Here is a 24,949-nt window from a genome sequence, read left to right on the forward strand (position 1 = left end):
ATTTTTAATACTACAACATTTTAATGAGAATTCATAGCCTTAAAAACAGCTTAATATAGCTTTTGGTTTGGGAATAGTTAGCAATTGAAGTTGCCAACTAAATTTTAAGTACTCAATCCCAATAGCATATGTGTTTTGATCTTCCTTTCTGTATACCTGCAGGAAACATCTTGTAATTGGTGGAAATAGAGACTGAAGGTCTTAAATTTTAAACTGGGGCTGTCGATTAATCACTAGTTAACTCATGCGATTAACTCAAAAAAAAAATCACAATCGCACTGTTAAACAATACAATTGAAATGTATTAAATATGTTTTTGTACATTTTAAAAATATTGATAGTACAACAGAATACAAAGTGTACGGTGCTCACATTTTTTATTACAAATATTTGCACTGTAAAAATGATAAAATTAGTATTTTTCAATTCACCTCATAAGTACTTAGTGCAATCTCTATCATCAAAGTGTAATTTACAAATGTAGATTTTTTGCTACATAACTGTACTCAAAAAACAAAACAATATAAAAACTTTAGGGCCTACAAGTCTACTCAATCCTATTTCTTGTTCAGCCAATTGCTCAGACAAACAAGTTTGCTTACATTTATGGGAGATACTGCAGACTGCTTATTTACAATGTCACCTGAAAGTGAGAATAGGCGTTCGCATGGCACTTTTGTAGCTAGCATTGCAAGGTATTTACGTGCCATATATGCTAAACATTTGTATGCCCCTTCATTTTGGGCCACCATTCCGAAGGACATGCTTCCATGCTGATGATGCTCGTTAAAAAAAATGTGTTAATTAAATTTGTGACTGAACTCCTTGGGGAAGAATTGTGTCTCCTGTTTTACCTGCATTCTGCCATATATTTCAGCTTATAGCAATCTCAGATGATGACTCAGCACATGTTCGTTTTAAGAACATTTTTGTCAAATCTGCTGTGAAATACAAAGAAGGTACCAATGTGAGATTTCTAAGCATAGCTACAGCACTCAACCCAAAGTTTAAGAATCTGAAGTGCCTTCCAAAATCTGAAAGGGACAAGGTGTGAATGCTTTCAGATGTCTTAAAAGAGTAACACTCCGATGCAGAACCCAAACCACCAAAAAAGAAAAAAAGTCAACCTTCTGCTGGTGGCATCTGAATCAGATGATGAAAATGAACATGCGTCGGTCTGTTCTGCTTTGGATCGTTATCAAGCAGAACCCATCATCAGCCTGGATGCATGTATTTTGGAATGGTGGGTGAAGCATGAAGGGACATATGAATCTTTAGCACATCTGGCACGTAAATATCTTCCGATGCCAGCTACAAAAGTGACATGTGAATGCCTGTTCTCACTTTCAGGTGACATTGTAATCAAGATGTGGGCAGCATGCTCTGCAACTTGTAACCAAACTTGTTTGTCTGAGTGACTGGCTGAAGTAGGACTGAGTAGATTTGTAAGTTCTAAAGTTTTACATTGTTTTGTTTTTGAATGCAGTTATTTTTTTAGAATTCTATTCTAATTCATTATAAAGATACCACTTTTTGTTTTTTAGAGTGCAAATATTTGTAATAAAGATAAATATGAAGTGAGCACCGTACACTTTGTATTCTTTAACTGAAATCAATATATTTGAAAATGTAGAAGACATCCAAAATATTTAAATTAATGGTATTCTATTATTAACAGTGCGATTAATCACAATTTTTTAAATCACTTGACAGCCCTATTTTAAATCCTAGACCAGGGGTTCTCAAACTTGGGGTCGGGACCCCTCAGGGGGTCACAAGGTTCTTATATGTGGGGTCACAAGGTGTCAGCCTCCACCCCAAACCCCACTTTGCCTCCAGCATTTATAATGGTGTTAAATATATAAAAAGTGTTTTTAAATTTATAAGGAGGCGTCACACTCAGAGGCTTTCCATGTGAATGGAGTCACCAGTTCAAAAGTTTGAGAACCACTGCCCTAGACCCTACTTAAAGGTCTCTCTTATGCCACTCACCTCACACCATTTGAGTGGTGTTTATACTTAGTGTGGTCCTATTTTGACCCTCCAGCAGACAAGTCTCCTGAAAGAAATCAGCTTTACTCATACCACTGCACAGTGCAGACATAGCATCCTATTTAAAAGTCTAGAGGACCCTGCTTGTACTGTAGGGCAGATCCCTCCAGCAACTGCAACCACCACCAATACAGAAAGCAAAGTATAATTTCTAAGGATATGTCCACACAGCAAAGAAAAACCCAGGGCTGGCCTGTGCCAGCTCTCTCAGGCTCAGGAGGCTCCAACTGGGGGGCTGTTTCATTGCTGTGTAGACTTCTGGGTTCAGACTGGGAGCCCAAGCTCTGGAACCCTCCTGCCTCACAGGGTCCAGCTGTGGTTGACAAGTTGCTGTTTAGACACACCCTAAAAGTGCCTTATTGGAATCCCGTATGGTTAACAATTACACCCTGAACTCAGCCAGTTACTACTGTATGTAATTGTGGTTACATATGATCCTGTTGCCTTCCAATAGCGAAGGTAAATTTTTGTACAGGCAGTAGGCATATTTTCATTACCTAGTCAGCCAAAGCAGACTTTATCACTCTTTAAATGAGCCCATATATTTAAACCTAATAAAACACTGCACAAGTCATGACGGTCAGTCACATGTTTATTTAATGCAACCAACTACTGTTTGACAAGTTAGCGCTTTCCACCAACACGAGGAGCAGAAACTTTCACTGGTTTCATAATCTTTTGTTTAGGTGCAGCCTTTGTGGGAGCCTGTAAAGAGACATTAAAGATGATTGAGGGGATGAAATTTAGTTCTCCAAACAAATGCTTCCATTTTTGGCTTTGAAAAGCTTTAATTAGGACATTTATGTCAAGTCTACTAGAGATAAGACACCAAAGAACTGACTGGCACTGCATAACATTGTCGTCACTATATATATGCTGTATTACCATTACTCACTTCAGCATGGCCTTATCACAGTTTAAGCTCAAGTATTCATGCTGCTAATTACATGGAGGACAAAGTAGATGCTATTGCTTCCCAAAATAGGCATACATCAACACATTAATACACAGTCACTTATGGGGCTACTGAACTAATTATCTAGCCAAAGTGTTCTCTCAGAGGCAGTTCACAACTGAGGAATCCTGATAAGATAGCAGTATTTTAAGTATAAGATTACTCTTTCAGATATTGTTCACCCTGAATAACCTGTGTTAAGCTTTAACACAAAGCCTGGGTAATGTGGTTTCGATAACACAGAAGGCTGAAGTTTCCAGTTAAAACATTTTACACTACCATATACGACCGTATTTCAGGATGCAATTAGACAGCACCTATTCATTGCCGAATGGACGTTACCTTTGTTGTAGATGGTGTAGACTTCTTGGTTGCCTGCTTAGCCTTCTTGGCTTCTTTGGCAGCCCTGTTAATTTATAGCAAGAACGATAATGAACAAATTAACAGCTATTTATTTCTCCCACTCACCCAGATCACTCCCTTTCAAAAGTGAAGCAAGTTCTATTAAAATAGGTGAAGTAATTAAAAAGTCCCCATGAGACTAAAACTTAAAAATAAGATATGTTGGCTCTCCTGTCTTCAGCCACATGAAGCATCCCAAAAGGTTCACCAAGGCCCTTAGATTAGTTATATAACAAGACGCTTGAGTATCATGACAAACTACATTTCCCATGTCCTGAACTGTATTTCCTCACCCACCCTGTCTCTCTCTGTTTCCTCACAAATTTTTATTAAATATTAGTAAAATGGCAAGTCTCGTTAAGATACCCTGACATCATACCCAAGTATTGGGATAATGCTAAATTTTTAAAAGCTCAAGCAATATTAACAAATTTTATGTAATTTAGTATTTTACAATCCCAAGCAATTAGTAGCGAATCTCTCTAAGTTTGTTTTCAACAGCCTGCAGCATGCAAAGCACAGAGCTCTTCCACAGCTTAGGGATTTGTAAAGGAAATCATAATCCATAATTTTGGAATTAAGGAGATTGCTGCAACTGACTAGAGATTCTTACCTAATGGCTTGTTCCCGCTGGGCCTTTCGCACTTCAGGCTTCTGATTTCTCTTGGCCATTATTTCAGCCAAAGATGCACCAGTGATAGCCCTCTGGAACTTGACTGCACGGCGTGTGCGCTTCTTTTGTATTTCTTCCTAAAATGGGAGAGGTTTAAAATAGATTAGTGCTACAAAAAATTAAATAAAAATACAAACGAACAAAAAACCCACAAGGGTCAATTAGCAAAGTGGTTGCTGGGAAGTCCAAATTTATCTGCAGCTATCAAACAGTCGTACAGTATACAGAATTACTGCAGTATCTCAGATATGTCAAACAGGAAATTACTCTGTCTTGGCAAATATTGACTAATGGTAACGACTATCTCTACTTTATGTGCAGACAAATGAATCCAACAGTAATAGTCACTGAATTCACAGACCATTACAATGTATAGAAAATAGCTACCTAAAAATTAAACTTTGTAAACAAATTCCTTATGATTGACTAGAAACAGAATGCCAATTAGCTATATCCAGCTTATTTATTCTAATGGTCATGGAATGAACTTCAAAACATACGATGAATCTTTAGGAAACACTACAAAACCTTCCTCTTTGACAAAAGCTTTCCCTGCATAACCAGAGTATCAGCTACACTGCTCCTTCAGACCTCTTTCCAAAGTCCGACATTCAAGAACAACTTTCTATAACCCCAAAAGGAAGAAGAATCAGAGAGGCTGTTTGGACTCCGCAAGGGACTTCAACACTGCCAGCCTATTTTAAGTGGCAGATGCTCAGGTATCACAGTGAAGAGCAGCTGTACAAAACCATAAAATAACAGTTTTGTTCTTCCTCCTTGCCTGACATTCAGTGAAAAAAATTGAAATAAAAAGTGCATCTTGTTACAGGTTAACTGGGGCACCAGACAATTGTCCTGCTTGCTGGCCCTGGCTTTTATATGCAGAAAAATAGTTGCAGCAGATGGGCCATGGAGGGTGTTTTTTTTTTTTTTTTTTTTTTTTAAAGCATGTTGGCAGGGGAGGGGGAAGAGGAAGTGACTCAGAAAAAAAGAGGTTGATAACCCCTGGGTGTAGACATACCCTAGCCATAGTTCTCTGCGCCAATCAAACCAAATGCTAGAAACCCTCCTAACTTACTAGGATTTTACAGAACACTTTCCATTATATGACTAGGATCTTTAAAAGCCCATACACCTGGAACATAAATAAGGCCACTGGAAATACCCACAGAAGAAATGCCACACTGTAGTCCTGATGAAAATACTTTTGTATCTCATAAAATTTCAACTTCACAGCCAAAATTTTCATACAGATGGGAGCATTTTTGATATCAGCTGTTTGCAAAGATAACATTCTAAAACTAGTTTACCATACCACCACAAGCAGTGCATTTATAAAATTTCACTTTTAGAAAAACAAAACAATCAAAGTTACCGCCTATGGATTAACCAAGCACCCCACTGTTTACAGATCAACTTTTAAGTCATGAACTGTTAGTCAGTTTGTCAGTTCCTAGGCCAGCATGGCCCTGATTGAGGCCTCAAGGCACTACTGAAACATACATTAGTAGTTTGCGCTCAACAAATAGCCACCTTTCAAATGTGAACCAACATAATACTATCTCCCCAAGACTGCAACCATGGTGTCAGATTAACCAGTCTCCATTTCAATGTGCTGGTCATTAGCAAAGCTGGGAGTCTAAGCATTGGAACTACATGGAGATAGTGTCTGTGTGTGTGAATGTCTTCACAGTCATGAGGGCTTGAAAAACCTCTTTACAAACATGAAGGTTTACATTCTACAGAACTCAATAGTTTCGGCTCCCTATGATGTCCAGAGAAACCTTTCACTTACCTGCTTGGTAAACTAGATTAAACTTTCAAGTGAAGAATGGTTTTTAGTCAAAGCAGTGTTAGTCACAACACATGAAGTATACTTACAGACTGCCCTTTCTTGTGTTTGCGCCTGTACAGAACAGTCCAGTTGATCTGACGGGGGTTTCTCTTGGAAAGAAATGCAGACTCGCATTTTGCATTCAAAAACTGGAAAACCTGCGAAGTCGAACACTTATTTTTAAGGCAACTTTGTTGCTAGTAAAATACCAACAGAAAACATAATTGTAGTTGTTAGGTATCCTTTCCACATCACTGATGCATTAAAGCCTTAAACTCATTTTTTTTTTAAGTACCGCCTCTTCTAAAGAAAAATTCAAATACATGCACCACATGACATCATATTCAAAGCATCTTTTGAGATTAAAATAAATTAAACTATACATTGTTATTAAGAAAAAGGGTGTGTTATAGTACAGAAAGACATTCTTCTATGGACCGTAGCAGCCTAGTGCAAATTAAAACTAATTTCTAGGTTTATGTTTAATAATCTGCATGCTAGTCTTTTCATGGCAAAAATAACAAGAAAATGCTACATGATATCTGAAAGTAAAGAAATTCAAACATCAATTTATATCCCTGCTTTCCATCTAACCATCTGGGTGACCAATGAAAGCATAAACATTTAAACACAAATTTCAAGACTTGAGTCAATGGTGATACTGTGTATCAGGCTAAATGTCTGACTACTCCAGTGAGTACAAACAATTTTCCAGTACACAGGATCTGGAAGCAGGCAGTTCTTCGATAAAACTAATGATTAATGCTTGATCCCTGATCACACAATAAGGGGCGCCTGACATCAAAATTTCACCAAAATCCCAGCTCTCATAATGTTCACATGTAAAGCCTTGCTTTCAACAGTAGGCAAGCGAATGAGGCACCAATTGTGTAGTACAAAATCTATGCTTTTAAAAAAGCCATCCCCACCTGGGTGGGTGGGGGGAGATAATGCCAAGATAAAAAATGTCAGTACATTTAGGCCAATGTTTGCTGAGATTCACTACACTACTACTCAGGGGGAGTCAAACCTTAATGCTTTCAGGGGAACAAAACAGCTTCTGTCTCCAAGGAAGGAGCATCTGTCTGAAGTTTAATCTTAGTGACCCAGGTACAGTGAACTCCATCCCACTCAGCGTATTGGCTTTGGCAGCACAAACGGGTGAATCAATCTACCCGAGATTCAAAACTTTCTACAGGGCCTAGTGATTTCAGACCTGATGCTTAAAGCCACCCCTTTCCCAACCGCGAGTGAGCTACTCTTTGCCCTCAGAACCTCAGGCGACAGCATGGATGCTGCCTGCTCCCGCAGCCCGCCAGACCCAGACGCACCACAGTCCCCTCGCCAGGGCGGCCGGGCTACGAGGCCCAGCGCGCAGCCCCACCCCATAGGGGAGCCGGGGCCGGCCCGTTCACCCAATGGCCTCGGGCCGCCCGCCGCGTCCATTCAGCAGCCGGGGGGGGGGGGGGGGGCGCCGCTCACAGCCCGGCTCAGCCGGTGCCACGATCCCGCGTGGGGGTGCGCTCGACCCCGCCCCCAAGCCCGTGGACCCCGCTCCGAGCCCGGCCCCTCACCTTGCCGTCCGTGCGGGCGTAGCGGCGGCCGTGACCCGGGTAGATCTTGTAGCCGCTGAAGCTGCACAGCTCGACCCTGCGGGGGGGAGAAAGCAGAGCGGGTTAGCGCCGCGGGGGAGCCCGGCCCGGCCCCGCGCGGGGGCTCGGCCTGGAGGATGGGGCTGGATGGTCTCGCCGGTCGGCGGCACTTACTTCATGATGGCGCCGGCAGCTCCACCGACTCCAGCGGCCAAGAGAAAGAGAGGATCATGGGAAATTGCCTTCTATACCCGGCGCAGAGCACGCTGGGAAACGCGTGCCGCGCAGTGCGTCACGGGAGGAAGCGCCCCGGTTTCGGTCCGAAAGGGACTATCCCCCCTCCCCCCACAAAACTCAATTAAAAAATGGCCGTTGGGGGCGACGCGAGGCCGCTGGTCTAGGGGGTCCGCAGATAAAATACCCAGAAATTATTTTTTTCCCGCGGCTTAAAGCAGCCAATCAGCGCGCGCGGCGCCCGGTTGCCTGGTGTCGTTAGCAAGCGGGAAGTATGGCGGCGGCAAGGAGCGAGGCGGCTCCGTTGGCTCTGGGAGCCAGGGAAGGTATCGGGGGCACTGGGGACCGGCCGGGTGGGTTACAGGGTTCCTGGGGAATCTTGGTAGCAGGCCCAGGGGTTCATTTCGTGTCTTTTCTCCCACCGTTTATTAGGTTGGTCGCGCGGTGCATCATGGGATATGTTGTTTTTTCCGCGGCACAGCCTGGCTGTTCGCTCAGGGAGTGGACTACAAATCCCAGAGGGCTTTGCGCTCTCCACTCAACACTGCTCGTGAATGGGGCGCAGAGGGATCAGCTAAGAGGGTGGGGGGCTGTAGTCGCTCGTGGAGCCGGCTCCGAGCCGGTTAATGGGGGTGCAGCTGGGGGAAGGTGAAGGGAGTCTGGGCGAGTTGGTCCCTTCCCCATTCAGGACATGTCAGGGGTGAGGGGGTTACCTGTCCTTTTCTCCCCTCCGCTCCCCCACAAAACAGAGAGACCATGAGACAATAGCACTGGTTGCCATCTACCTTCCCGCTGCCAGGGTAGCCCTCGCCCAGTGGTGCTGAAATCACCCCACGAGATGTGGCTGGGTTTCGGGTGTGGGGGAGGTGTGACCGGCTCTGTTGCAAGTAAGCAGCTGATATCCAGTCCCACAGGTATATGTAAATAACAACTAACAGTCCTAAAATATCCTGTTCACTGTTGGAGGGAGGGGCTTTCCTTCGTGAGTGAGAGAGCTTAAACAGAAGTTGTTTTATTTTAAAAAAAATAGGCCTTATTGCAAAGATAACCTTATAAATAAGAGATATACCATGTTGTCCCCCTGAATTTCCAGACCACTTTTATGTCTCTATTGCTATCATAGCTTTTTTAGTAGCATTGCCACTGCTGCTATTCAGAATTCTGTGGACAACTGTGAACTTAACAAAAATAATGTGCGGTTAATTCTGGGAAAGCGACCAGCTGTTAATTTTGTATTTAGCCGATCAGTTCAGTGATTGAAGACTGTTCTTTACCAGCAGTCTCTTTTTAGCCTTAGCATGATTCCAGCAGGAGTATAAGAATATAGTCCTACAGAACCCATATTGCTTGTCAGAACTGATTGTTTCCTACTACCACAGAGTTTTACACTAGAGGGCAGTGGTCTGCTAGGCCTTGGCTACACTTACCCGCTAGTTCGACGGCTGGAAATCGAACTTCTGGGTTCGACTTATCGCGTCTAGTCTGGACGCGATAAGTCGAACCCGGAAGTGCTCGCCGTCGACTGCGGTACTCCAGCTCAGCGAGAGGAGTACCGCGGAGTCGACGGGGGAGCCTGCCTGCCGAGTGTGGACCAAGGTAAGTTCGAACTAAGGTACTTCGACTTCAGCTACGTTATTCACGTAGCTGAGGTTGCGTACCTTAGTTCGAATTAGGGGGGTAGTGTAGACCAAGCCCTACTGAGCTGATGGTGGGAGGGGAACCAGCAGTGGGTAGGAATGGGAGAGTGGTTTACATGTGCTGTAAATAGGATACAGTCAGTACCTCCTCCTAAGATGGATTAATATCTGAAAGAGATCATTAGAAACTGTAGATTCTGAAGCTTTAGTGGTCTAAGTTTCACTTATTTTGGAGACTGCCCCTCCTTCTCAGCTCTGTTACAACAAGTGCTTTTGTCTGGAATGTTTTAACTCTGTCCCCAGAGTTAAGTGGTGGGTCTCAACTTCAGAATTTTGTCTTGCCCAAAATATATCTGCACTTAAGCGTTGGATACTTTTAATGTGTACTGTTTGCTCAGGCTTTCCACTAGAGGCAGTGCTGGAATCTGGAACATTTAGCCCATCAGTTAGAATTTCCCCATTTTTGGTCCTTATGGGAAAGTTAGTTTGATGCTGTTGCCGGCACAGAGTGCCCGAGGACAGCAACAGCGGGGTTCGTTGCCCGGTGTGCTTCGCGCCAATAAACACACCAGGGTGAAGAAGCAATCAAAGTTTATTTGGGATCCCAAAGCGGTGCTAGGAGACTGGCACGTCTCAAATCAAGCACACCAACATAAGCGGCCTTTGTCTTTTATACAGTTTGTAGCTAAGCCCGTCCTGTCTCACCCCTCCCCCCATTCCCACCTCTCCCCCTTCCTCCCTCTGTCTACATTACACAACCTTGGCTGTGCAGCTTGTTCTCACTGTTTCTTTCTACAAGTAATCTTGTTCTTCAGCTAGAAGCATGTAGGTTTCCCTTATCACTACTGCTTCCCAGCTGCTGGCCTGTGAGGTTAGTAAAGGTTAACATGCAGGGGCTTTGATTCACTTTGGCCTAGAGCGGGGGGGCTTCATCGTCTCTCGGGTCTTCCAACCCCCCGAGTTACCTAGGGTGATGCCGAGTGACACCAACAATGCTGGGTAGAGTTAGTAATATACATTACAAATGGCCAGAGAACAACTATTCTGTTTTGTGACGACTTTTAAGGTTTTGAAATTTGTTTTTGTTTCACATTGGAATGAAAACAAAACCTTTTGGACATTTTTGTGAAACAGAATTGTGTCAAAAAGGTCATGTTTCCACCAGAAAGTCCACTCGAAGATCATAAACCTTCCCATCAGAAACTTCGTTGAAATCTTTGTCTCTCAAAACATTACAGCTTTGATGAAACAGCATTTTTCAAAAACAATAAAAAAAAGATTTTGTCAAAAAAATCCCAACCAGTCTAGTATACGTGCTCCCAGTTTAGGGGGTGGGGAGTGGGGAAAACCTTTCCAGCAACAAATGGGAAGATTTCTCTGGGTTGGTACTTAAGCCTTTTAAAAGAAAAAACTCCTTCCCAGAAGTTGGTGTAAATAGACAACCTTCCAGATAAAAAACAATGCAGTGTTATTTTCCTGAATGTGCAGACAGCCCCAGTACTTCTGCTGCTCATAGCTTTCCCAAGCAGCAGCAGAATGAAAATAATAAGACTCTGGTCTGTTTTGTTACTGCTATTCAGAGTAGTGTCATGAATCTCCTTGACTTCCTATTAATGGGATTGCTCGCTGAGAAAGAATTACAAGTCTTTATTAGCTCCTATTCCCACTAAATATAGTGATCCCTTTTTTGCAGTATTTCTCTTATGACTACTACAACAAAGGTGATCAGATTTTTTGGAAGACAAGGGATGTATTAAATTTTTCATTACCAGAATCATGGTAAAGGATGGTGAGTAGATTTGGTGACTGGGATGGAAAATTTTCACAGCATTTTTTCAAGGCTGAAGCATTATAATATTGTTTGTAGAGCCATTATATCTACCTGTCAGTCTGAGATACTTATATGGCACCCATTACTTTATTATCACAGTCTTGAATGTTTTATCTACCTCTACATACCAGTGAGGTAGAGAATTATTGCTGCTTTAGAAGGGGAACTGAGACGCATAGAACCTAAGTGACTTGCCGAATGTCACACAGGAAAGTCTGTGGTAGAATATGGACTCCCAAGTCTCAAGGTAGTGTCCTAATCACTGGGTCATCCTTATCATTTATTCAGTCTGAAATATTCATTTGACATAGTCTCAGAGATGCAAATGATAGAATTCAGTTATTTCTCTCTAGTCATGAATATAAGTCTGTTTATATTGCTTGCGAATTGGCAGCACACATGCTCATACTTCTTTTTTCCCCTTTTCTCCAAGGTTCAGTGGTTAATTGGTCAGGCCAGGGGTTGCAAAAGTTGGATCCAACATTACCCTGTGATGCTGACATTCATACTCTAATTCTGGATAAAAACCAAATAATTAAACTGGAACACCTGGAGAAATGCAGGAACTTAATGCAGGTCGGTATTATCTGATTCGAGTTGGCCATGAAATAACTTAACCGCACTGTGCTTGTTAAAATATTTCTATCACAACAATTAATTAAATGAGTTCTAAAAGTTCCTTTTTCATAGTAAACTAACTATGCAACTTCCTATATTTCTGAATGGAAAAGGAGATTTTTCAGTGCAGTCCAGTGCAGGTCTGCAGCTGATAGTAGCATAAATTGTTTCCCTGGTTTCCTATATAATTCAGAGAAAATTTACTTCACTGTCTATTAAAAAAAAAATGCTGGTGCCTGGTACTCAGCTATTGAGTGAACTCAGTTCCAAATGAAGTCAAAAGTAATCTTAATTCTGGTATTTCCTTTCTTTTGAGTGCTTGACTCAACCATAATAACGTTCTTTTAACATAGATTTTTCCATGTGTAATAAATAAGTATGTATATAGCACTTTCCATCCTTGGATTTCAGAGCTGTTTACAAAGAGAGTAACTATTATCCTTTTTTTTACATGTGGTGTAGCTGAGATGCTAGGAGGTTAAGTGACTCAAAAGGTCACACACAATGGCACAGCTAGATATAGATGTCTATCTCATGACTGTTAGTGCTATGCCCTGTCACCAGACCATGCAGTTCTCCTTTCATTTGCACGCTTTTAAACAGGACCCTTCTCCATTTGACCTATAGTTCATCTTCGTTCCGTTTTGTCAAAAAAACGTTTTGTTGGTGCTTAAAAAGAAAAATACTACCAGTAGTTATAAAGGCATGAAAATAAATGATCACAAATTCCAATATCGCTTTTAGGGCAATCCATCTAATAGCCAGGCCTTTGCAACATAAAATGTAAGACTGTAGTCATAAGTGAGTCCTGTGCTAATGTATGTAAACTTCCAAGTTACAAATATACAACTGCTAAAATGAATTGAATGGTAAATAACCCCTGGAATATGATATAAAAATTTATTAACACAAGGAGAGGTGAAGAAAAAAATAAATGTAAAACAGGATAAAATACAAGAAGTAAAAGTGCTAACTGTAAAATTAAATGGCTTTACATTCTGACATTAATGCCATGAGTCACTTAGGCCCTGATTGTGCAAATACTAATGTTCATGCTTAACTTTAGTCCCAGGAGTAGTCTATTGAAATGAATAGGGCTATTCATGGTAGTAAAGTTAAACACATGCATACGTGTTTGTAGGATCAGGGCATTGGTCTCCACAGGACATCTCTAACAAATCCAAGTCCATCATTAACTATTATTGGAAGTGCCTCCAGCCAGACATGAATAACAGTCTTTTTGAGTCCCCTTATTAGCTTCCAGAGGAGAATCTAAACTAATATATGAAAGGAGTCTTTCAAGCCCAGCGCTCACAATATTGGCTTAGGATAACATTGTTTTAATTTGTGCTTTGACCATTTATGTAGGAATTTATCATTCCTAAAGCCCATACATTACATTTGGGATGGACTAGTATTTAGATTTATTATACCTGCTTGGAGCTACAAATGCACTGTGAGTTCACACAAGCAAATTTGAATTCAGGTTAAATTATAGTAGAAAAACAGAGTAGTTAATCCTTTTCACAGCTGAACCACAGGTCCTGTTGTATCAGAGTAACTATAACTAAGACATTATCGGTTTTACTACTTGGTGATGACATATCAAAAATATGTACAGATGATGGGGTCAGTTTCTCATGATGCTTCATATTAAAACATATATTGGTATCAGTACACGGTAGCTTCACCAGGGTTAAAGGGCAGTAAGTGTATTTCCAATATGGATTCAAGTTTTCTGTGAGTTCTTGATTGTAGGATTAATATTTGCCTAGATCTTAAACCGTGCTGACAAATTCTTAGAGTAGAAAGTTGCCGTTATAAGTGGTCTGTATTTAAAACATAATTAAAAATTACTCTCTTTCTGGGGATAAAAACTATTTTTTGACAGTTGTGTAAAATATTTTTTTTTATCCTCCACTATGGTGAGGATGAGCAAGTAGATTTTTATCCTGGAATAGTACATTTTCATGGTGACTTTGCAAAGCTGATTTAAAATACTGATTACCAGTTGCTAAATTCATTCCAGGTTTCAGTTCCTTTGTTTTCAGCAGGTAACAGTCCAGGAGAATTTGTCCCAGTTTGTTGTATGAGATTTTAAAAGAGTTTGATGAAGAAAGAGTCTGTACGGTTCTGCAGTTTGTCTTGTCCACGTTATTCTTTGTGTGAAAATGGAAAATCTAGATTGATGGTATTTTTGTTGGATTGGATATTTAGCTGTTAAATCAGAGCAAGGTCTCTGATAGGCTGTGTTGTTCATACAGTTTGACAGTAAAAATAAAAGGTTTCTTATATTCAACCTACAGCTGTCAGTAGCCAACAATCGACTTGTAAGGATGATGGGTGTGGCAAAACTGACTCAGCTCCGGGTACTAAACTTGCCTCACAACAGTATTGGTTATGTGGAGGGGCTGAAGGATCTGGTGCACTTGGAATGGCTAAACCTGGCAGGAAATAACCTTAAGGTGAAATATTTATTCTTTGTAAGTTTTCTGAAATCTGTAGTTCAGAATGTGGGTAAATTGGAAAATACTGAAAAAACATCACTACATAGTCTGATTCTGTTCCCATTAAAGTGAATGGGATTTTAATGGGAGCAAAAATGGATCGTTTGTGTCTTTCCAGTCTCTGAAGTGGAGAAAGGCCGTATTTGTGTAAGGGATCTCCTAGTAAAACTGACATAAATAACTGAATCCCAAAATATAAAGGGATTTGGGTAATCTTTTGAAATGCAGGTCATAAACTAAACTTAATAATCTTGTTTTTAATATAGTTATATTAATAATATAGTTTTGAAATGGTACAATTTGTCCAGTCTCATTAGCTTCATAAAATATTGCAGAATGTTATCAACTTTTATTTAATAGAAAAAGAAAGTCTTAGAGTAATTAATATGATTATTTCTCTTGTTGTAGACCATAGATCAGATCAATAGCTGCTCATCTCTTCAACATCTTGATTTGTCAGACAACAATATACCTCAAATAGGAGATCTCTCCAAGCTTTTGTCTCTAAAGGTAAATGCTTCCTAACCTTTCTGTCTTTGGAATATTCTTGCAAAAACCAGTTATGATAGTAACTCTAAGCAGATAGCATTTTTCATTATCCGTTCACTTTTAAAAGAATTTTAATTAATCACCATAATCGCTGTACTACGGAGATATGTAAAAAATTATTATCCCATTTTAAAGTTGAGGAGATGGAGGCAGAGAATTTGTGATTTACTTGTGATCAATCTGTAATTTTGTCCCAGGCCACATAATGAATTGGTATGAGTGTAGCGATGAGAACTTAAGTTCCTGGCTCTCAGTTCTCCTCTCGGACTATGTCTACACTACCACGGTAAGTCGACCTTCGCTACGCAACTCCAGCTACGTAAATAACGTAGCTGGAATCGATGTACCTTAGGTCGAGTTACCACGGGGTCTACAACGCGAGGTGTCAACGGGAGAAAATCTCCCGTCGACTTACCTTACTCTTCTCGTCAGGGGTAGAGTATAGGGGTCGACTGGAGAGCAATCTGCAGTCAATTTGGCAGGACTTTACTAGACTTGCTAAATCGACTGCCGGTGGATTAATCTCAGAGCGTCGATCTCCGCGGTAGTATAGACCTGCCCTCAGAATAAACTCCTCCTCCTCCTCTTAAGTACTGGATCAGGACAAAGGAATTTCTGCTACCTCTTTCGCACTGAACTATCTGCATAGGAAAAAGATACGTTTCCAAATGTACTTTTAAAAATATCGGTAGTTAGAAACTTTAAAACCCTACATTTTATAAAGGGAAATTTTGCTTTTAAATATGAGACTCTTTCAAGGTATTACTCTTTTCCCTGACTATAACAACCAATAATCTGTTTGCAAACACTGGCAAAGCTTTACATTGTCATTTCACTGTGTGTGTGTTCTGCACTGTTCACAAAATTCATGTTTTGACAAAAAAAGCATACATTTCATTACAATATTTTTGTTTCATAGACTCTGCTGCTGCATGGAAATATTATAACCTCACTTCGTATGGCACCTGTTTGCCTACCTCAAAGTCTGACTATTCTCTCTTTGGCAGAAAATGAAATCAGAGACTTAAATGAGGTAAGAAATGTGGAATATTTATCCCCAAATTTTTACTTACAGTAAAAAAGGGTAGCTCTTTTGAGAGCAAAGTATCAAGAATGTAAGTAAAACCAGCTTTGCTGTCTCAAAATATACTAGACTACTGGGGTTTGTTTGTACTAATTTGCTTCTGTAGTAAAGATTCATGCAGTGAACAACTACACAAACCAGCTGATCCTCTGGTTTGGATGTTTTCCTTAAAATCAAAAAGAAATGTGTTGGGATGGAAGTTTTAACTTTCAGCTGTCATTTTTCTCCTTCCTTGTTTAATTGCTCAACGATACCCAAAGTCCACTCCAAGGGCCAGATGTTGCCTACGAATTGATAAAATATTTCTCCTGGTTTTTCTTCCTGTATCTACAGAGTGAGAACAAATCTGATCAGCTGGCTTTGACAGCTGAGAAATCCAACAAACAATTTCTGTTCTCAAAGGATAGGTTTGAAGTGCACATCCTGGACACAAACTTTCCTAAAGTTTGTATTTGTAGTTTTGGTTTGGGCCCATCTCTGTTCTGTTCTTTTACCATGAAACAGATGGCAAATATTTTGGCTATATTTCAGAGTAGTAGCCGTGTTAGTCTGTATCCGCAAAAAGAACAGGAGTACTTGTGGCATCTTAGAGACTAACAAATGTATTGTATCATAAGCTTTCGTGGGCTGTAGCTCACTTCATCGGATGCATGTAGTGGAAAATACAGAAGACACACACACACACACACCCACCCACCCACCCACCATGAAACAATGGGTGTTACCCTACACGTGGTAAGGAGAGTGATCAGTTACGGTGAGCTGTTGTCAGCAGGAGAGAAAAATAACTGTTTCTAGTGGTAATGAAAATGGCCCATTTCTGGCTATAGTTGTTTATTATTTATTTTTTTATTTTATTTTAAAATAAGTAGTTGCTCCTGCCAAATTGTCAGCGTAGCCTTCGTGGTGGAGGGACACCTTAGTTTGGTCAGATGTACATTCCTCCGTCCTTTTCCTTAGAATCACATGGTCACAGTCCATCTTTTCTACTGATTGGCCTGACAGTGGTAAGACATTCTTCTCTCCTGTGCTGATACAGAATAACACAAATATCTAATCGCTCCATACATACCCGGGCACTAAAAGGAGGTGATTCTTTCTAAAGGCCTTGGGGGGTTGCTGTGTTACAGGAAAGTGGATGGTTAGATGGCAGTGGTGTTCACAGTATTGTTAGTACTTCTTTCTTTTTTGAAGTAGTGTATGTGTTGCAAGCAAAAGTTATCGCATCTATAATGCTGGTACTCTGCCCAAGATGTCTAACCAATGGAAATACATTACGTTTTCTAAACATGCAGTAGTTCTCTTCTGTCAACAAAGACGTCCTTTGTTACAGATTTCTTTCTTGGCTTCCTTTCCTGAGTTGGAGCAGTTGTCAATCATGAATAACCCTTGTGTGATGGCCACACCTTCTATTCCTGGATTTGACTATCGGCCATATATTGTCAGCTGGTGTCTGAATCTTAAAGTTCTGGATGGATATGTGATTTCTCAGAAAGAGAGGTGAAATAATTTTTTTAATTGCTCTTTTCAAATTGGTTAATATGTTTGGATAAAGTGAATTAGTATTTTATTTTTGCGTGAGTGGAAATGTATCTCCAGATCAACTGCACTTATCCATTCTGTCTTTGTTTGTTTGCTACTATATGTTTCAGTGTAGAGGAAAAAATACTCATGCTTTGTCATGATTCATTTCATTGTGAATAGATAGTGCACAAAATACAAGCTGTTCTGGACATGGTATGTTTCTGCTCAGTATATTGCTGCTCCCTGACTGGATGAGCATAACTCTTAAGGTTTATAGTGTGAATACTCACAATTTAAAATTCACTGTGTACTTTCTATAAAGATTCTGCAATATATACTTATAAAGTTTGTTTCAGTGAACCTTTCTGCTAATAAACTCATTCATTCATATGTTTATAGAATACAAAAAAGGGGCATGAACACAGGTGAAGCAAATTCATTAAAAAAAATGAACAGAGACTGGATGGGTGAAGAGCATTGCCAGCCCATGGGCTAGAATATCAGTTGCAGAATAGATCTTCTGCTTTACGGCCCCTTTTTGTGAGGGATTCTTCATCAGCTCCTCTGAAGATCTCAGTTTCTCTGGCCTTTGTGCAGGGGACCATGATTTGCATTTATATAGCAAAGACACACAGTAAAAGAAAAGTTACGAAGAAAGCTTAGCAATAAGAAAATGACTTGCATACAACTATGATTTTATACCAAGACAATGACTGTGCGTTTTTTTCTCCCCACAGTTTGAAAGCAGAATGGCTTTACAGTCAAGGTAAAGGACGATCATATCGACCTGGCCAGCATGTTCAGTTAGTCCAGTATCTGGCCACTGTTTGTCCTCTTACCTCTACATTTGGTCTCCAGACTGAAGAGGATGCCAAACTGGAAAAAATACTGAGTAAGCAGAGGTGAGAACATTTTAGCTTGAATTATTGATGACACTTAGTAAGTGCTATTCTATTCAACCGAGGGATTTTAAAAATAACCTAATTAATTTTGACAGTTTAGAACCAGGTCCTGCAAGCCCTAACTGTTGTAAGGTGGCTTCAGTGAAACTTCTTGTATGAGTAAGGATTTGTACAATCAGCCCCTTGTTTTAGAATAGTTTAACCAATTGTTTTTTCCACAGAATAGCTGGTAGTTATAGTTCCCTTATGCACCACTAGTTTAATTCTTATTTTAAAAGACAGTTTTTAAAATTACTTGGATTTTGTTTCTGTTTAGGCTCCACCAGAAGCAGTTGATGTACCAAAGCCAAAATGAAGGGCCGCCTACATCCTCTACTCCCAACAAAGTGGTGCCTGCTACATATGAACACAACAGTTCAATCCAAGGGCCCCAGATAATTCTTGAAAGTGGTAAGATCCAAATCTGTCACTGTTATCTAATCTGAGTTGGTGATGGGAGCTACTGTTCACGGTGGAAATTAACAAAATAGCTGTTTTTCCCTTCACAAAGTTATTTGTGTGCAATTAGCAATGTAGTCCTACTCTGGAACAGATCCTTCAGATCTTTGTATTTGTTTGGATTGTTTTTAACTTAAGTAATACAGGTATTGGTATACTTTGTTTTCTAATATCACTTTAATCACTTATTCAGATCTTGAAAATAGTCACTAATGAGATTAATAAGTAACGCATAATAATACCTTCTATTAGCTCGTTACTTCTGTTATGTGCCTACTACTTTTTGACTGTTCTGTCTAGTTAGACATTTCTTCTTGTGAGGGACAATTTCTTACTCTTTTTGTATAGTATACAGCATCCTGGTATATAGTGGGGTTCCCTGGGTGCTACTGCAATATCTATGTTAAATAATCATATGATTGCCATTGTTAGCACTTCAGATCCTATTACTGCTCAGTAAATACTTGGGTTGATTTAAATAAATAAATTATATATTTAAATATTGTGTAGTCTAAATTTGGCTCTCTGTTCATCTAGAACCTGTTATCCAAAGGAATTCTTGGGTTGGGCCAGGCTCCAGTGATGACCATTCCTATGCAGTTAAGAATGTCTTTCCAGCTTCAGTGCAAGCTGAAAGACGCTGTCGCAAGGAGCTGTACCTGGAGGACATACAGACTGACGAGGACAAATTGAACTGCAGCCTTCTGTCCTCAGAGTCTACTTTTATGCCAGTTGCTTCAGGACTGTCTCCAGTATCTCCCACTACAGAATTAAGGCTACATGGAATCAATTTGAACCTAGAAGATGATGATAATACGGTGATTGTATTTGTGAAAGAGGTCAATAAAGTTGAGGATGATAACAAGCAGGAAAATACTTCTTGGATTACAAAAGAGTGTTCCATCAAAGCAGCAGAAACTATGGAAACTCAAGAGGAAGATAATGAGGATGGAATATTGACTTCCCCTAGTCCAGCACCAGTCACTGCTAACCCAACTGCTAGTATTAATGACTGTTTAGCATCTTCTGTTGACCAAGTTCTGTGCAGCCACCTCAAGCCACCATTAACGGATGATGAACCATTAATTAAAAATCTTTATATTGACCAAACTATAGAGAGAAATTCTACTGATGCATCAGCTGCTGTTGACCAAGATGCTGAACTTCAAAGAATGAACAAAGCGGCCACCATGCTTCAGGCCTGCTGGAGGGGATTCCACACCAGAAACTACCATCCCAGAGCCAAGGAAGTGCGTTATGAAATTCGGCTAAGCAGAATGCAAGAGCATATTGTTTTCTTAACCGATGAAATAAGAAAGTAAGTCGAAAGTCTTATGTTCTTCTTCTCAAAACTGAATTAATGTAATCAGAACAGAAAAAATAACTTGTTCTAATGCATTTCAGAATGAGTATAAACTTATCTTGGCTTATAGAACTATTTGTATGACTGTAACTCTATACACAGTAGCTCTTGGTATGCTAACACAGAACTACTATGATCACAGCAGGAGTCCGCTTTCTCTTCTGTCTCCCTTATCAGCATGAATGTAACTCCCCTCTCTTCACTATAGCTCTATCTACACGTGTTTAGTTAAAGGGAAATTTTCTCTTTTCTTCATCCTCCCACATTCAGGGCAATAGACTCTAATATACAAGCAAAATAAGATATTCTCTTAAAGTTCAGTGAGAGCATGAATGGTTCTGAGTGTGAAAGGTGGTGTTCCAGGATCCTTGCTGAGATCACAGTAAATCAGTGTTGGGGGTATTTGGTTTTTTCCTTTTGAATATGAGGGTTTTCTCTGAAAAGTGACTGTGTAACAAGGCATCATAGGAGTCTATGTTTGTATGATTTCATCTCAAAGTTGCTCAGTTTACAAGATTATTTTCTGTCAGCCCTGTAAACTCAACCTGGGATCTGAGTGAGACTCTAGGATCATTCCATCTCATCACAAGTAATAAAGGTTCTGAGAGTCAAATTAAGCCCTCAGTGAAACCTGTGAAATCCCATTGCTTTTGGATGATGCCTTTGGTTACATATGTGCAATCCATTAACCTATGGTCGGGTTTGAACAGATGCATGCAGAACCTTTATTACTGATGTTGATGCATGAAAAGGGAAACATCTCAGCTTGGCTCTTGGAGCTCAGTTTGAGTAATGGAGCTAGAAGTTAGAAAAGCATTGGCTAAAGTGAGAAAATTTTATACAAAACCAATGCGACACAATAAAATACCTCATAATGCCACTTTCACAGTGTTACTTTACAGAAGAGAACCACACTTCACAGTCATTTGTTTGTAATTACCCACATCTTAAAGCTGATGGGAAGCAAAATTGACCTGGCCTGGTAGATCCCTTACTAGAAAGTTGTCGGCTAATAGCTGTTTTGTCTGTCACTAGCAATTTGAAAATGTATGTAAAAACCCACAGTGGGTTTCACTTTTTTTCCACGATTGACCAAAGTAATGGATGTATCTGTGAAAAGAGTTCCACAGAAGGAAGAGAGCTCTCTGATGGGGGAGTTCTATAGAAACAGGTAAACAGTTAAACAGCATGAGGACCCTATGTCCTTCAGATACAGAGGATGTTCAGTAGACCAGGGAGAATAGAGTACAAAAAGCTTTAACAGTGAGCAGGATAGTAGTTTTCTCCAACAGTATTTGAAGTCTGTTCAACAGCTAAAAGATGCTGATAAGTCAAGTTGCAATATTTAAATGTTTGCTCTGTAGTATCTTTCAAGAATAGCCTCATATAAAATTGTGCTTTTATACAAATGTACTGGTATTGTCAACCAAAAAAACCACGGCTTTATTTCAATATTTAAAACGAAGTATCTTGGGTTTGTGTGTAGATTAAAAAAAGAAAGAGAAGAAGAGAGGATTCAAAAACTTGTACAAGAGGAGGCTGTCAGATACCTTTGGAACCAGGTAAGCTTCTTTCTTTCTCTCTCTCTCACTTTCCTTTTTACAGATTAACTAAAAAGCATGCTTCTAAATACATATTCTTTTTAATTATGCAAAGTGTAGCTCATCCTTGCAAAACTGACCTTGCACACTAGATGCATTAGTAGGTTATCTGCTAATTGGCTATAATGCCTGCCATTATCACTCTAGAAAAAGTACGCAGAGCTGTCTGCAAAATTAGAAACTTAAATATGTTTTAATAACTAAAAATAAAATCAGTTTGGAATAAAAGTAAGGAGAAAATACAGGAGAAGGTAAATGAGTCAATGGGAAGCAAAACTGACTTGGCATGGTGGATCACTTACTAAAAAGTTCTGTTAATGGCTATTTTGTCTGCCACTAGCAGTTTGAAAATGTATGTAGAAACCCACAGTGAGTTTAGTGAAAGAATAACTGGCTATTGCCACAGTATTCTCTGAATGACTTGAGAAGATTATGAAACCATACTAGTTCTGAAGGCTACACATTGTTCTTTAACTAAATTCTAAAGCTAAAAGGTTGATGCTACATCTTATAGGTGGACCTCTTTCAAAGAGTTGAGTACTTCTGTAGTTGTAGTACCAAGACAGTGAAACCTTTATATTCTTTTAAACATGTGTTGTCCCTTCTTAAAATTTTCTTCAATGGTTTGGTTTCGTTTCTTTTTTCTTTTCCCGTTCCTTTTTCTCGCCTCCCCGTCTCTCCCCTCCTCTATTTAACAGTGGGAAATGAATCTTTCCCTTCTTTGAGACAAAGTGCACTTACTTTTTATTTAGTCCTTGTATCTTACATTGAATATTAGATTGACTGGCCAATTTACAAAACATTCCTAAGAAACAACGTGCCTTTATTTCCCTTATTTAATCATGATTTTTTTTCCCTATGGTTTACAGGTTAGATCTCTTCAGCAGTGGCAACTTTCAGTGAACCAAAACCTTAGCACTTGGCAGCATGGTGTTTCTGCATCAAGTACTTTGTGTCCATCCAAACTATCTGTCCAGTCGTCCGGGCTCAATCAAGAAACCTCTCCTGTTGGTAGTTCTACCTGGTTGGTTTCAGCTACTGAAGCTCTTCATGAGAAAACTTTACCTGAGTTCCCAGACTCTGGCTTTCACTCCTCCATAACTGACCAAACTCATGTTAATGACTCTCATGGCTCTGAAAAGAGTTCCACAGAAGGAAGTGAGAGCTCTCTGATTGGGAATTCTATAGAAACAGTCAAACAGTGTGGTGATCCTGTCTCAGAATGTATTTCAGAGACAGAGGATGTCCAGGCAGACCATGAGGAATGGAGTAAAGAGAGCTCAAATAGTGAGCAGGACAGTAGTCTTCTCCAACAATACTTGATGTCAGTTCAGCAGCTAGAAGAGGCTGATGACCGGACAAGTTGCAGTGATGGGACAGAAAGGAGTAGGCCACAGACAGCTGCATCAGCAGAAAAACCGTATTCTTTGTCTGATGCTGTTTCTATAAATGTCTCTCAAGACGTACCTTCACCTGCACAAAATGAAATTAATCAGACACCAGAAAGTTGCAAATTGAATTCAGGAGTAGTGGAAGGGAAGCAAACAGAATGTGATGCTTCATTTCAGATGCTGCCTGTTGGCATAGCTGTGTAGTAGGCTTAGCTCCATGGAAAATTAGGGAATACAGTTATAGTTGTTTTTTTGCCATTTATACAGAATTTGTATTCTTTTCATATATTCTATTCTGGATTCCTAGACCCATGTTACCAGAAAGGCTTAACTTTTAATAGCATCTTCCTAAATCTTCTAATTGGATGTTGATGCTAACTATGCTAAACTGAAATGAGCAAAGTTCTCTGGTGGACATTACGCACTTTATTTCTTAATGACTCTTGTATCTTAATAACTGGTTTTCATAAAATATAATTCAAAGGATTATGATCTTTTCCTATTGGCTCAATTCAGCTAAAGTAGATAAGTCTTAGTAAGTTTTTATTTTTCCTAAAAGTCAGAGCTTGAGTTTATGTTCTGTAAAAATAAGGAAACAGCATGGGGAAAGATAGAAATAGAGGAAGAGTGAAGACTATCTGTGCATGTATCGGTATAAACTGACAGGAAAAAGGGCAACAGAATCCCTTAATAGAGTTTCTGTGGACCCGAACTTAGGTATTTGTCAACATTTTCAAAAGTAAGTGCTCTAAAACTAGAATCCCAAGTTACTGACAGGACAAGTTGCAAGTGATGGGGCAGTAGGCCAGAGACAGCTGCATCAGCAGAAAAACAAGATTCTTTTATGTTTTCTTTTTTAAAGACATTTGAAACTCCTGAGTGCTCTGCACCTTTGAAAATAGGCCATTTATTTAGAAGCTTAAGTATGGACTTAGGAGAGTCAAATTTTAGGGATGCATTTTTAAAACAAGTCTTGACCCTTGTCTCCCATACGGCCCAATCGTACTGTCCTTTCTCAGGTAAGACTCATGCTAGAGTCAATGGCAGTATTTCGTGACTAAGGGCTCCAAAAGGACCTAGTGACATAAGCATATACAGTGTCCCTCTCTGCCAAGTGAACTGCAGCAATGTGTGTAGGAACAAGATGAAAACATAGTTCTGGAGGGAGCCATACTGGTGTGGTTAAAGTGGGAGGCTTGATGACCTGATTAGAAGTATTGAACCTCCACAAGGATGGCCCTGTTATCTGCTGGTATCTTAGGTGTAAATATTAGGAGGAGATTCCATGAGTTGAAACTGTTTTCTGCCCCTGTGTTGTTTTTTTTCCCCATGTAAAGGAGCATTAAACATTTGACACTAGTTGGTTTTAAATATTAATTGTAAACCTGTGTGTGTCTGAATGTGCTGATTTAGTTTTGCTACACCTTCCTTTTAAACTCCGGGGAAGCAGTGACAGCAGATAAATTATAAATGGCAGTTAGGCATAATACAGACCCCACTTTATCCTGTTATACCTCGTTCAGGGAAATAAAATAATCTTCAGTATGGCACAAAAGTAGCAATAGAAAATTATTGTGCCATGTAATCGGGAAAGGTCATCAGTAAAATAAAAAAAAATCAGCAAACGCACTGTAAGGCTGAACCTCCAGATCACTAGTATTGCATTTTGCAACATGAGAGATCGATGCTTTTTGAATTATTT

General features: G+C 39.9%; 2 protein-coding genes across 5 annotated transcripts; one reads left to right on the forward strand and one right to left on the reverse strand.

The window, feature by feature from the left end:
* Window positions 1-2,626: 2,626 nt before the first annotated feature.
* RPL24 (ribosomal protein L24) lies at window positions 2,627-7,750 on the reverse strand. Its single transcript, XM_005283571.5, has 6 exons — window positions 7,683-7,750; window positions 7,491-7,566; window positions 5,964-6,074; window positions 4,023-4,159; window positions 3,350-3,413; window positions 2,627-2,757 (listed from the first exon to the last, which is right to left on the reverse strand). Exons 1-6 carry the CDS (start codon window positions 7,685-7,687, stop codon window positions 2,677-2,679), a joined length of 474 nt encoding a protein of 157 aa, XP_005283628.1. The 5' UTR covers window positions 7,688-7,750; the 3' UTR covers window positions 2,627-2,676.
* Window positions 7,751-7,809: 59 nt separating this feature from the next.
* Window positions 7,810-24,606, forward strand: CEP97 (centrosomal protein 97). Of its 4 annotated transcripts, none has more exons than XM_065588216.1 (11): window positions 7,810-8,068; window positions 11,644-11,786; window positions 14,135-14,293; window positions 14,744-14,845; window positions 15,804-15,917; window positions 17,302-17,468; window positions 18,230-18,394; window positions 18,711-18,844; window positions 19,430-20,210; window positions 21,742-21,817; window positions 22,726-24,606. In XM_065588216.1, the coding sequence occupies exons 1-11, from the start codon at window positions 8,017-8,019 to the stop codon at window positions 23,449-23,451; spliced, it is 2,619 nt and encodes an 872-aa protein (XP_065444288.1). In that variant the 5' UTR covers window positions 7,810-8,016; the 3' UTR covers window positions 23,452-24,606. The 4 variants fall into 4 exon arrangements, with proteins under 4 accessions (XP_065444288.1, XP_065444298.1, XP_065444285.1 ...); XM_065588226.1 differs by having other exon boundaries at window positions 17,329-17,468; XM_065588213.1 differs by having other exon boundaries at window positions 8,004-8,656.
* Window positions 24,607-24,949: the final 343 nt, after the last annotated feature.

Source organism: Chrysemys picta, chromosome 1, assembly GCF_011386835.1.
Source record: "Chrysemys picta bellii isolate R12L10 chromosome 1, ASM1138683v2, whole genome shotgun sequence".
Taxonomy (NCBI): domain Eukaryota; kingdom Metazoa; phylum Chordata; order Testudines; family Emydidae; genus Chrysemys; species Chrysemys picta.

Excerpts from the sequence above, each read along its gene's own strand:
- CEP97 (XM_065588213.1), top strand. The coding sequence starts at position 8,581 with ATGTGGCTGGGTTTCGGGTGTGGGGGAGGTGTGACCGGCTCTGTTGCA. Across the intron at positions 8,657-11,643 it reads GCTGATATCCAGTCCCACAG|GTTCAGTGGTTAATTGGTCA; the intron begins GTATATGTAAAT and ends CTTTTCTCCAAG. Across the intron at positions 20,211-21,741 it reads TTAACCGATGAAATAAGAAA|ATTAAAAAAAGAAAGAGAAG; the intron begins GTAAGTCGAAAG and ends GTTTGTGTGTAG.
- RPL24 (XM_005283571.5), bottom strand. Across the intron at positions 4,160-5,963 it reads AACACAAGAAAGGGCAGTCT|GAAGAAATACAAAAGAAGCG; the intron begins GTAAGTATACTT and ends CTCCCATTTTAG. Across the intron at positions 2,758-3,349 it reads CTACACCATCTACAACAAAG|GCTCCCACAAAGGCTGCACC; the intron begins GTAACGTCCATT and ends GTCTCTTTACAG.